Source organism: Nothobranchius furzeri, chromosome 7, assembly GCF_043380555.1.
Source record: "Nothobranchius furzeri strain GRZ-AD chromosome 7, NfurGRZ-RIMD1, whole genome shotgun sequence".
In the NCBI taxonomy this organism is placed as follows: domain Eukaryota; kingdom Metazoa; phylum Chordata; class Actinopteri; order Cyprinodontiformes; family Nothobranchiidae; genus Nothobranchius; species Nothobranchius furzeri.
In genome coordinates, this window is record NC_091747.1 from 68,683,139 (window position 1) to 68,696,434 (window position 13,296).

The 13,296-nt window shown below is 41.8% G+C and overlaps 2 protein-coding genes across 3 annotated transcripts in view; one reads left to right on the top strand and one right to left on the bottom strand.

Moving 5' to 3' along the window:
• Positions 1-5,802, bottom strand: part of pkn1a (protein kinase N1a) — a 66,763-nt gene extending 60,961 nt beyond the window's left edge. The window contains exon 1 of the mRNA XM_070553630.1: positions 5,556-5,802. Coding sequence (XP_070409731.1) covers positions 5,556-5,576 — 21 coding nt within the window. The 5' untranslated portion in view covers positions 5,577-5,802. The remainder of the gene's footprint in view (positions 1-5,555) is intronic.
• Positions 5,803-9,169: 3,367 nt separating this feature from the next.
• On the top strand, positions 9,170-11,649 carry c7h19orf67 (chromosome 7 C19orf67 homolog). 2 transcript variants are annotated; one of them, XM_070553636.1, is made up of 8 exons: positions 9,170-9,206; positions 9,476-9,624; positions 9,829-10,010; positions 10,089-10,253; positions 10,382-10,482; positions 10,890-11,090; positions 11,176-11,328; positions 11,408-11,649. In XM_070553636.1, exons 1-8 carry the CDS (start codon positions 9,184-9,186, stop codon positions 11,529-11,531), a joined length of 1,098 nt encoding a protein of 365 aa, XP_070409737.1. In that variant the 5' UTR covers positions 9,170-9,183; the 3' UTR covers positions 11,532-11,649. The 2 variants fall into 2 exon arrangements, with proteins under 2 accessions (XP_070409737.1, XP_070409738.1); XM_070553637.1 differs by having other exon boundaries at positions 10,089-10,229.
• Positions 11,650-13,296: the final 1,647 nt, after the last annotated feature.

The following is a 13,296-nucleotide window of genomic DNA, read 5'->3' on the forward strand; positions in this document are numbered from 1 at the left end:
TGAGCAGCAAAAAATCAACACTTCATCTTTCCCCTCGTCTACAGAGAGCGACGGTGAAAAATACATCAAACCAGACATGCTGACTAAACGTTTGTCAACAGAAAAAAAAGTTATAAAATTTGAGAAGTTTTTTCTGGGGGGGTGGGGGTGGGGGTCAAACTCGGCTTATACCCCTTCATTTCAATTGTGACCCTGAAAAAAACCTTCTTGACGGCTGGTCAGACTGCCATTCCCCTCACACTAACTGGGGCAACCCCCACACACACGCACCTGGGAGTAGGGCTTACGCTGCGATCGGGCCGAGCTCACACTTACAGCTGGGTCCAGTTTGCATATGTGATGACTCCGCTCAAAATACACAAGGCCGTAAAAAAAACTGGAGATGCAAACTAGAACGAGCACCAAAATAAGTGATGTGAAAGTGACTCCGCTTATTTTAATTAGATATTTGAGTGGAGTGCTCACTATACAACCACGAAGCAACATTTCCTGGCATGTTTGAACCAGTCTCTAATTGGTTCATTTAACTGAGCTGGAGGCTTACAGAACACGGTTTTATCAAAGTGAGATGTCCGAATTGGACAATGGGAATATCTGCTCTCCAAACTTCCAGTTTCTCTCCGCTTGCCTGAAGCACGATTGTGGATTATGTCTGTCCTCGTGGCTCGGGCTGGGGGTAAACGATTATTTTTAAAACGATTATTCTGACGATTATTTTATCGAATAATCGACTATTCTAATGACTATTTAGACAATTAATCAAATGATTATTTTTCTATTGCACTGTTAATAAAAAACAAAAAATCTAATAAATTCCTCAAAAACATTGATAAATTTTTACTGTAAGAGAATAAACACTACAGGCCTTCCATTTTGTATAACACTGCTTTTATTGTGTTGGTTGGTTATGTTCTGGTGACGTGTAGAACTTGGGAGTGCAGGCTGCTGCCTGAGAGGTGGTTGGAGACGGAGTGTCTCCATGCTGCTTAAAATGATGATCAGGTTTATTTATAACTACAAAAAAACAAACCTTTCCATCCACAGGTTGGGAATAATAAAACTAATTCTGCCTGTGGGGAATTAAAACTAAAGTACAAATAAGTAGGGATGTCCCACTGGGCAAAGATTACAGGGTTCTGGACCAAAATAAGGATCTCCAAAGGTCCAAACTCTAAACTGGGTGGTTAAACCAAACTCAAGGTGATATTTTACACTAAACCGAAAACCCACAACACTCTAAATGTAATAAAAGGGAGATCTGCACCACAAAAAAGATGAACTCTAAACCAAAACGTAACAGCTTATCCCAACGCAAGAAGCCGTTAGCGAAAATGCTAACAGTAGCTTTACCAACGTTAAGTTCAAGTTACCAAGTTTAAATAAACCAAAAACACCCAGCAGCAAACAGACCAGCACGGAGGAGACTGCTACCACCAAAACAGCTCTCCTAATGTCTGAAAGAAGCTCCTTTATGAAGGGAGAAACGCTCCCGGTGGTTTTCTACATCTGCGATAGAGACGGAACAGCGCATCTGACCCCGGAAGTTGTTGTCCGTTGCTGGGAGACGAAGGCGGGCAAAACAGGAAAGGGATCTGGTAGCGGACGGACGTTGTTCCAGGTCTTCGGTATTTGGTGGAGATGTTAGTGAAGGCGGAGAAGAGAGCGAACTAGAGGAAAAACAGGCAGATTCCTCCTCTATTTACAAACTCCTGGGGATGCAACAAGTGGGCGCGGTGCGTCGACTACCGGATCTGACGTCGACGAATTTTTAGAATCGAGTCGTCGAGACTTCGCTACAGCCCTACTCGTGGCCTCGAGGCAGAGCTGAGAAAACCCACTCTGTGTGCATAACTGTCTCTTTACATCATGCTGAGGATTATGGGAAGTTTTCATATGTACTCCCTGGAGTATTTATTTATTTTTTTTATTTTTTTATTTATTGAGAACCTCATTAGCTCTCACCATAGTGTGGAGCTATTCTTCCTGAGGTCTCTTTCAATTTCATTACAAATATTTTACAAAACACCCCCATCCCCATCCCCCCCCCACACACACACACCCAACAACAAACTCCAGGAGCTCATTATAATCATACCAGCTCAATTGCTATAATGATATACCAATAAGTTACCACACACTTCAGCGTTCATGAAAAATCTAAATAGGTGAAAACAGAGAGTTTACACAGAGCAATAAATAAATATATCCAAGAATCAAAAATCATATCACATCACTTCCATAACAAACAAAAATTATAGAAGCTGTCATATCAGTCACATTTACAATTCACTGTGCAAAATGTACTGTTGTGTAAACAAAAAAAGCTTTAACTTCTTTTGAAAACATCTTCTGTTGTTCTCTAATAACAAAAATCTCGGTATGGCATTCCATGCAACCATGGCTCTGTAATAAACCGCTCTTTGCCTTTGATTAGTTCTGCAGCGCGGTAGTGCGCACCTTATGTCACTTGTCTGTCTCGTCATGTAATCAATATTGTCTGGAAAAAAATGATAATTTGTCATAAATTATTTTAGGTATTTTTGTAGTTATTATATTTCTTATAAATGTGATCAGTGAATACTTTAATCTACATTTTACTGTTAACCAGGCCAACCTATCGTGCATTATACTTACATTTGTTCTATAATTACAACCCAGAACAATTCGTGCAGCTTTATTTTGTGCCACTTGTAACTTATTTAAATTCATTTCACTTGTATTAGACCAAATAACTGATGCATAATCTAAATGAGACAGTACTAATGCTTGAACTAAAGTTTTTATCTGCAAACGAGGAATAAATTTACAACAATATTTGATTGTACCCATACTTCTTCCAAGTTTCAGCAGGACATGATTTATGTGACTAGTCCATGACAATCTAGAATCCACAATTACCCCCAACAATCTTGGAGTATCTGACTCTACCACAGGGTCTGTCTGTATGTTTGAGTACGTTGTTGGGTTAGAAAGTTTGACTTCAGCTATTTCTAGAGTGTGCCCCCCATGTGACATCTAACCTTTCACCTCCATGAGGAAGTGTGACGCACATGAGCTCAGACTTCCATCTTGCTGTGGGGAGAATAAATGGCGTACCAAGGGAGGGTGAAGCTCTTCACTGCTTGCTTCCCATTTACAGTAAAGAAAATGTAGAAGAGGAACTCCTGTAAATTAGCAAAACTAAGCCTGTGTGTGAGAAATCTAGAAATCCCTTTACGACTCAGAAGGGGGCTTAGCGAAGTTGCTTAAATGGACTCAAATCTGGACAAACGAGTCTGTTGGTTAGGTTTGAAGGCAACTTATACTAGATGTTACGGTTATTACTTTAACACACTCACAGCCCAGAGTCCATCTTTAAAAAAAAAATGCTGTGATTCAGATGCTACACAAAACAAACAGACACGCTCAGAACCATACATGTCTGCTGCTACACAGTGCCGTTAGGCAACCCGGTCCAAACCGGTTCTACAACAAACGTCATGCACTGGCTGTTCCTCTTTGGCTGGATGGTGACTATTATAGCTAGCTTTTGGTTAGCGGCGTTGAAATGGGTCTCTGGGTCCGACAACGCACCGGGTCACTCGAACTTTACCCACTGTAGAGGAGAAACTGGTTAAAATGATATATGTTCAAACCAAGCCAGGAAACAGCAAAACCTGGATGTAATAACGTTGAAAACGACACTAAAATACAGCTTTTGGGCTCCAAATACAAGAAAATCGTGATACTAACTGAAACACACTGTTTAAGTGTTTAGCTCAATGGTAAAACTGTATGTTTCACAGCATTCACTGGAGAAAGCAAACATCCCTGAGCTTGGCAAACAGCTCGGCCTCTGTTGTTTACCATATGGGAGTTGTGACTAGCAGCATGTGCAGCAGCACTTTAACGTCCAGACACCAGAGACAGAAACGAGGCTTTTCAAAGCCGCTCAGAAGAAAAGAGCAGACTTGTTTTATTTGCTTCAGTTTACAGCTGCTTAAAGGAGGGAAACACTAATTAATGAGATCAACCTGCTGAATGAAAAGTCTTCAAAGCGATCTGGTTCACGTATTAAACAATCACAAACAGGAAAAGAGACGGAGAGGAAGAAGCGAGCTGAGCGAGAGCCTGAAGAATGAGCAGTCGCCAGATCCGTTAATGAGCATCACTTAATTCTGTGGAGGCAGAGAGAAACAATACAGGAAACAAATGAACTGTCAGGTTTAACCGTGACTTCACCAACTCCTCAACTCGCTCACTGGAACTTCCCCCCAGCACCAAAGCAACTCCATCATACCTGGGCACCCAGCTGAGCATCACCACCACTATTCTACATTTTCACACGTTTCCTGGTCCTCGCTGGGCTGCTTCTCATTACGGAGCACACTGATGCCAAATTGGCTCCTGTTTTACAGCCAGCCTGTAATGATTAGCTAAATGACATCAATGTTCTTGAACTGGAAACAGGAACGTTTGATGGCAGAGAAAACCATCAGCATGCAACAATCATGCTGACTTACACACCAGCCTTAACCATCATCACTAGAACCAACTCCGCTACAACAAATAGCGCTCACCTCCAAGAGTCCTAGACGATAAGCAGGTTTCAGTTGTTCAAACTGAGAATCAGAGAGCAGTGGCGTGTCCAGATCTTTGAAAATGGGGTGGCCCAGGTGAGGCACGACTTTGTGCATGGGTGGCACCGATGGTTATGCTTTTATTGTTTTACCCCCAAGTCTTGTAGACAAGGAAAAGCCTACTTAAAGGTAAATTAGTGTGGTGGCACCTGGGGTGGCCAATCAGATTCCAAGGGTGGCATGTGCTACCCCAGGCCACTCCCTGGACACGCCCCTGTCAGAAAGGGATTCTTATATCAAACTTGCTTTATCGTGCAAGGCGTTCCCAAAGGGGGCACAGGCTGAAACGGAGTTGTTTCAATGCCAAACACCGGTACTGTACGAGCCTTCACCCTGCATCAGTACGCATAAACCATCTGAGGCCCACACAGCAACAAATACAGATCAGGAACTGCACCAAGGTGACAGGAGCCCCGTTTGCCCTTAAGCACAAAGTCACACATAATTCACCATATTAGCGGGCGGGGTGGGGTGGGGGGGTCTTTAATACATTTAATTGCTAAGTCCTTGGATATAAATTAACCAGTGACCTTCAAATCATATTTATTACACACACACACACACTAATGTGAATATTTTAGGTGGGTACTTATTTAAAATTAAACAAATGAATCATGACAGGCATTGAGATGATGAACTTCTGAAGTTGTTGGCAACAGAGAAAAACACTTAAAATTGAGCTGAGTACACACATTTAAAAGGATTTCGTATTTTCATTTTCTTATTCATAAAAATAAATAAAAATACGAACTGAGATCAGACAAAATAAAGAGGGATGTGAGAAAAGAAAAGTTGTGGAGACAACCACGGCTTCTGATCAGATGTCACATTTTTAATAATACAATAGTTTAATAAATAACTAAATAATAATGGTGTCCAACATTAAGGTCACAGTCGAAGGACACCCAACAGGGCATCAAAGCCCGGTGGACTTACCTGGACGGAGTCGTTGGCCATGGTTCGCCCCTGCCCGGTCCTCACAGACACCGATGGCGGACACCCCTTCTCTTAAAAAGATGAGTCCTGCGACTTCTCTCTGGACTTTATGCCAGTCTGGTTGACACAAAGGCAACGGTCAGGAGGTAATCCGCATTGTTGGCTCGCCCGGCCGCGCCTGAACTCGTCCTGCTGACTGTTTGGCAGATCGTTTAATGAAACCCTCCACAAATTATTTCAGACACCGAGTCTTTGCCGGTTTAAAACAACAACCGATGAGTTTCCACGCAACCTTTGAAGATAGCTGTTAAGCTCCAGACGTATTGTCCATCTTCTGCTCCGGGTGCTGGCCGTGCAACAGCTAGCGAAAGCCCCGTAAAACCTCACCAGACCCGGCGGCCACTCTCCTCGGCTGTATCCCGCTGATCCCGGGCGGCGAGCCTCATCCACGGTGGACAGAGTGAAAGAAAAAAGCCCGTCCTAGTCTATTGTTTTACCAGTAACATCCGTGAAACCCGAACACGCCTAGCTGCCTCCGGTCTGTATCACATGCCTCCGTAGAAGAAGAAAAATGCCGTCTGTTGACAAACGCGGTCCTGCCGGAAGGCAAAACGACGACAACGTGTCCGTTAAATAAAAGGTCAAAGTGAAAAAGCTAAAACTGATCAGATAAAAAGCAGCTTGCTTTGTTTTAGTTCAACAGACGAGCAAACACAACAGAAGCGTCCAAGCTGCGGCAGAACACGCAGGCAGCGGCGCGCGCGCCCGAGCTCGAGCTACCCGCCGGGCAGCGTCATTTGGAATCATAGGATGTCCAAGGAAGATCCCGCCTTTCTCGCCTCTGATTGGATAGAAGCATATTTCATTTTTTTCAACAAACCGTCAGGACAGTTGTTTTGGAGTTATAATATAAATAATAATAATAACAACAACAATACTACTACTACTACTACTAATAATAATAATAATAATAATTAAACATAGTGCCATTATATCGGCCATTCTGCTCTGTTTTGCAAAATAGTTTTTTCTGTTACTTTAATTTAAAATAACCTGAAGAAAGTGACATGTGAAACATTTATTAAACCTTCTTGCATTGATCACATTGTAGACTTACTTTATTTATATATGTTGGCTCTCAAGCATTGAACTTATCTTATTAAAGCAAAATACATGGTGGGATCAACATATACGTGCCTTACCTGGGTATGAAATATAATAGTTTGCCCAGCTGTGTGCAATAGTGTTTCTCTTCTAGAATAATGAAAACTGGTTAAATATGTCTACATCATAATCAGCACTGAATTAAATGTCGATCAGGTGATACAAATTTGCAGATGATGAGAGAGTTCTAACTTGCAAACAGCATATGAAAGTGAAGACATAAGATAGCCTATAGTAATAAGATAACCCCATGAATATAAATTCAAACAGTGTGATAATGTAACAGGATTTATTATAAGTTCACATTTGACATTTTTTTGGTTCTTTTATGAAATAAACTGAAACTGGTATGTTGCAAAACAGGACAGAATGGTTATTTTAGCGCTAAGTTCGTATTTTCTTTAACAAACTCAAGATCTTGCCGCAGACAAGAACCCTACAGCGAGGCTGGAGGCCCTTCCAGCCAATCAGAAGCAAGAAAGGCGGCACCTTCCATGGACACTTTATGATTCCAAATAACGCCATCTGGCCGCTTATTGGTCCAGTGCCGGGCGGCGGGAACGCGCCCGACTTTGTCATGTGACCTGCAGAAACCACCGTTTACTGCGCGCGTGACAAAATACAATTAAGTAAAAACTGAACTGTACATTTAGATTTGTGTGAATGATTAAAGTAGATTAACAATGACATTTGCTGTGTGTTATGTGTTTATATTATTTATTGTTTGTGAATTAAAATTTAGGTAAGCTAGCAACACTAGCATTATATTTAGCATGAGCCATTGCCTCTGGTTTGACTTTAGCAAACAAATCTCACATTTACTTGATTGTTAAATCAAACACGTGAAAATGTCTTATAAAGGCAAACGTTTGATTACATACCAGCAAGGGGATGGAAAAAGTTGTTTCATCTGACACGCTCTCCTTATCTTATTTCCTGTTCTAATCTAAATAAAATGATATGAAAACTGTTACATTTCCTGACTGATTTTTAGACCTTCATTTTAAAGCAATGTGCTCATTTTAATGTTGTGACAAGGGCTGCTCCAAATGCTTCAACAGCAGGTTGGGAGTTCTTGTCAAATGAAAGCAATGACCCAAATATTAATTAGAAAGCATGTTTTGTGGGAAAAATCAGCACATGATGCTTTACACAATAAAAACAATACACACCAATTAAAATCACAACCATCACACACCACTGCAAATTAAAAATACAAACTTTTCCATGCACTCAAAGTGTACACACACCCTCATCACACCCATGCATACACACTCACGCAGAACACCTATTTCCATATGCCCATGGCACAAAAAGGCTACATAAAGAGTTCAGGAAGATGCTTTGAGTAAAATAACGGAGCTGCATGGTGGTGCAGTTGTTAGCATTGTTGCATCGCAACACAAAGGTTGCCGGTTCGAAACTCGGCTGTGGCCTTTCTGCGTGGAGTTGCGTGTTCTCCCCATGCATGCGTGGGTTTCCTCAGGTTCTCCGGTTTCCCCCACAGATCACAACATGCCCTATAGGTTATAAATTGTAAGTCGCTTTGGATAAAAAGCGTCTGCCAAATAAATAAACATAAACTAATAAAAATGTAAAATAAAAAAAATATTAACCTCATCAAAATGTAGGCATGGCATAATGTTGTGTCCAAAAACAAATAAATCGGTCCCAAATCTGGATTAGACACCAACCTTCATGCAGTTTGTTTTCCATCCTCATCAGTGGGAAGTTATCTTAACATTCTTTTATTAGGATTTCTAAGATCTTTCCACCTCCAGTGAACCTGTAGTTTAATCCCTCCATATTCAATCACAGTCATTTGATTTGGATTATCACACAGATTTTGAACCTCATCAGCTAACAGGAAAGCTCAATGTGCACTTTCACAAAGAGGAGTCTGGGGTGTTGCTGATGTGAAAGGGACACAGACAAGCACATTTACATGTGTGATTTGCAAAATGAAAATGTTCCAAGAGAAGGAAGTAGAGAGAGTAACTCAATGCTACAATACTCAAATATACTTAATGCTACAATACTCAAATATATCACCACTGAGCTATTTACTGGAATACAATAATTTTACTATGACATTCTTACAATTTCCTGCTGCTTTGATGACAGCCCACCACAATATTGTAGCCAGGCTAGCCTAGCTAGCTCAGAATTAATAAACTTGATTAAATGTTCCCTGAAGGTTCCCAAAAGGTTACAAAAAACATATCCATTGAATGTTCTTTGACGGTTCTCCGAAGTTTAGCCACATTTAGGGAACTATCAGAACATTTCAGAGAACCACACCTGTGTTTGTTTTTTAGGGTTAGTGTATTTAAAAAAAAACATTAAAAAGTATTTTATATAAAATACAATTAAAATAAGGCAAGATAACCAAAACAATAAGTAGTTTTGAAAATAATTGAAAGTGCGTTTTTATTATAAAATTTGATGACCTTTGACCTTAGAAATGAGGGGCTGTGGAGGGAAAAGGTAAAAATTGTTTTCTACCTTGCTAATTTTATTTACTCATATAAAATGTTATAAACGTACGTTTATCATGTGAATAGACGCATAATTATGATACAGTTTAATACTTAAGGAGTAAAAACAAGACTAAACTTTCCTCATCGAGTTTTATGTAGCTAGTTAGCTCATTGCTAGCCAGTTGTTAGCTAGTAAAAATGAGAGTGGTTTGTTGTGGTTTATTTACTTTATTTTTCATTTTGGTTGATTTAATAACGATTTTTAACTTTCCGCAGCTCTTGTGATTTAGACGGAGCTGCTAGCCTGGTGACCGATGCTGAAGATGAGCCCGAGCTGCCGTTGGACATCTCACCGTTACCGGGACATGATGCGTTCACTGACCTACTGCAGGAGGACGTGAGCGACATCAATAGTCCGGATCCAGGTGAAGGGAGTCTTGCAGTGCAATAGCGTTAGTTATTAAGTTGTTGATTTGTTAAAATTCTAACTTTTTGGTTTATATTTGATGCTGCTGCTTTGTCCAGTTCAACTAAATACGCACTGAACTTTCTTAACCTATGTTTGCTGTTACAAATAGGTGATTAAAATGATGCTTTTAGGTTTAAACTTGTGTTAATTTGTGTTACAGAGTTGGAGGATCCGTTGTTGTTTTTGGCTGAAGTTGCTCTGGCGCCCCATGGCTGTAGGTTCGTGTCTAGCAGTTCTCCAGAGGTCAAGCAGACGGAAAACCTCTTGCTGACCTTCCAGCGGCAGCTCCAGCAGTTCCTGAGCAAAGCTGATGAATTGCATGACTGCCTCATCAGTGGGCAAGTTCCTGATTATTGCTAATGCACTGATTTCCTCTGGATGCATGTGCATTTATTATTCTTTCTGTGTTTTTCCAGGCAGGGTTATGTAGAGAAAGAGGCCTTTTCTGGTGCAGTTTCTAGCCTCCTGTACACCTGTCGGCCTTATTTTGACTACCTGGAAACCACAGCTCGGAGCACTCTGACACAGTACAGCCATTTGTCTTTTGATATGCGTTCAAAGGTGTGTTACCAACATTTAACCTATGTAAGGATCACAAATCATTATATTGCTGTATAAGTAGAGCTATTTAAACCAGCTGTTGGGGAAATTCAATTGAACCAGTTTCTGTGCGAGTGGAACTGGGAGCACTGGACTGCTCTGTGTGTTTGCAGCTGTTGGACTTCTCTCAGCAGCTGTGTGAGAAGCTGGAGCAGCTGGTGTTGACCTTCTCTGACCACGGACTCGTGAGCGTGGATGAAACCGAACCCAACAGGTTCAAAACCAAACACATCTTTGCATTAGTAATTCTTTTATAATGATGTGCTAAAATCATAAAATGATGTATATTATTTTAAATATTTCATCAGTATCATGTGGTTTTTGAGCTTTGGTCAAACTAAGAACATTTCCTGTAAAACATCTTTTCTTATGGGCAAGACACTTGAGGGAGGGACCGGTGGTGCCTGTATATGGCAAACTCGCCTATGTGTTAGTGCGCCTCAGGGCAGCTGTGGCTACAGTGTAGCTCATCACCACCAGGGTGTGAATGACTGATGGCCTCTAGAAGGCTCTATATCAAATATTTATTGATTTTATCCTTTAACATCCATTCTGTGATGGTTTGACTAGAGCACACCTCACTGATCTCACCGTGTCTTCACCCCCCGTTTACATGTCCAGCATCTCTCACTTCTGCATCGGTCAGACTCACCTGGACCGGCTGAAGCTTTCCGGCTTTCGTTACTGTAAGCCGACGCCATACCTTTCCCAGAGCAAGACCGGCCTGTACAAACGCATGCGCTGGAATGTAGAGAGACCCCATGACAAGCAGCAGAGGGAAGAGGACGACGAGGACGCGGAGGACAAAACTCACACCGACTAGTGAGTCTAGATCTGGCCCTTTCTTCTGAACTCTGACGTGAAGTTGTTCAAACTGATTTTCCATTTGTATTTGTGCTCTTTTCAGTTACTTCCTGTGTTATGAAGACATTCCCAATGCCCACGCGGAGGCCGGTGGAGGCAGAGACGGTGTTACTCACGGTGACGTGGTGAGGATGTGGTCCATCGGTCAGTGGGTGCAAGTGAACCCTGACCCCAAAACAGAGGATCTAGAGGACTGGTGAGCTCATTTTTCTTACCAAAAACCCGAATAAAAGCCATTTTAAACACCTGGCTTAGTGAACGTGTCAATGTTCCAGGATCCTGTGTGAGGTTCCTGAGGGCAGCTACCGCAGGCTGTTGTGTCTGGGTCAGGACGAGCCTTCCAGTCGCACCGCTACGGACCATCTGCAGCAGCTGCTGCTGTCATGCCAACCAGACTAGCGTCACCACCTGCTGGAGGAGCCCGTGTTTATGTGTGTGTGTGTGTGGAGGACAGTTGTTGGTGTGTAGAGAAAGTCTGACGGGATGTTGTTGACTTTTCTCACTCTAAAGTTTAATTTTCTTCTTTGAGGTAGTTCGTTACTGTAAAGTTGAGTTTTGCATCATTGTGACGAGCTCACTGTGGTGTTTGTTGTAAAAAAAACTTTCTGCATTTTTATATAAAGGTTTTAAGCATTTTAAAAGAAGTAAACTCCAGAAGTGTTATCAAAAAAGTATTTTATTTACATCAACATTGAATCAAAATCATTACACAATCACAAAATCTTCAAACTAAACAAGGAAAGCTGCCATAAGCAGGGCCTCAGAGAGGTCACCTGGTTCTGATCGGGGCTCATGAAGTCTGGTTTTAAGAGTCAATAAATAAACGTCCCAGTAGCGGGTCGAACAACTCTAATCCTGAGTAACATTAAAGTCCCCTCACATGGAAGGTAAACACTCAGCAGTTTCACGACTAATTATAAAATCTACCTTCAGCCTCCAACACACCTCAGTTTCTATTCAATAAAATCTATTTAACCAATCAGCTGTTGTCGCTCTAAACTCTGAAGTAAAAAAGTAAAATAGACTCTTCATTCCAGTGATCAAGCTTTGAAACCACACGGACGCAAATGTACACAAAACACCTACGGAAACATCTTTGGACGAATGCCAGCGAGGAGAAACTAAAAGCAGAGGTTTTAGGGTTGGGGGTAACTAGTTTGGATAAATGCTTGCAGCTTTCAGTTTCATAACTAAACCGTTCAGGTTCGTTGTTGCGTAAGAACAAAAAGCCCAAGAATTGACAAGAGGAACCGTTTCCAGCGGACATGACCGTCTTCGGCGAGGACCACCCTCACTCTGCCAGAGAACAGCCTCAGCTTCAAGAACTAAAGCGTTACGAGTTTAACACGACCTCCATGAACAGCACAGACGCGTCAACACGGAGCTAAAAGCCTCGCCCTCACAGCACTAACGGTGAAAACAATCCGTCCCCGTCACCCAAACAGTGATCCCACCTGTACAGACGGTGCGAGGAGGACCACACAACAGTTTCCTCTTTCGTGTTTCTACAGGAAGTCAGTCTGAGCAGACCTGGTCAGGAGGTGCCACCAGTCAGAGCTTCAGAAGGCCAGAAACAACCGTGTGCTCACACCTCACAAAGGTCCGTTTGAACAGGAACCAGTCAGGATGAGCGGCGCCACGTTTCTGCTAACATTCTGCAGTATTTAAAGAGCAAGTCACCCCCAAATCAACTTTTTTTTGCTGATAAACTAAATAAACGAGTGTCTAATCGTGCTGCAGACACGTGTGGTCAATAATTTGGTACTTCAGTGCATCTTGGTTAAAATTTAAATATTCTGCCTAAAACTGGCGGTGTTGTGCCGTTGTCAGGTAAAAACTCTGCACTGTATTTGAATTTAAAACTGCCATCGCTATTGGCTAAGAGGTATGCTATGATGTAAACTGGTACATTATGATGTCACAATGCCGTTGTGAGCCTGTGTGTGTGTATTTGTTAGTGGCTCCGCCCTCTCGGTCTGCTAGGCAACAGCATTTGTTGCATTTTTCAAACAGGAAGTGGGAGTGAAGTAAGTTTCTTGTAGGGGGGTGACTTGCTCTTTAAATACGGAACATGTAAACCATCAGTAACTAAGGCCTCATTAGTTCAACTCCAGTGTTTTAAAGGGGGAAACAGTTGTTCAGCTCAGCTGGGAGAAAGGAACGG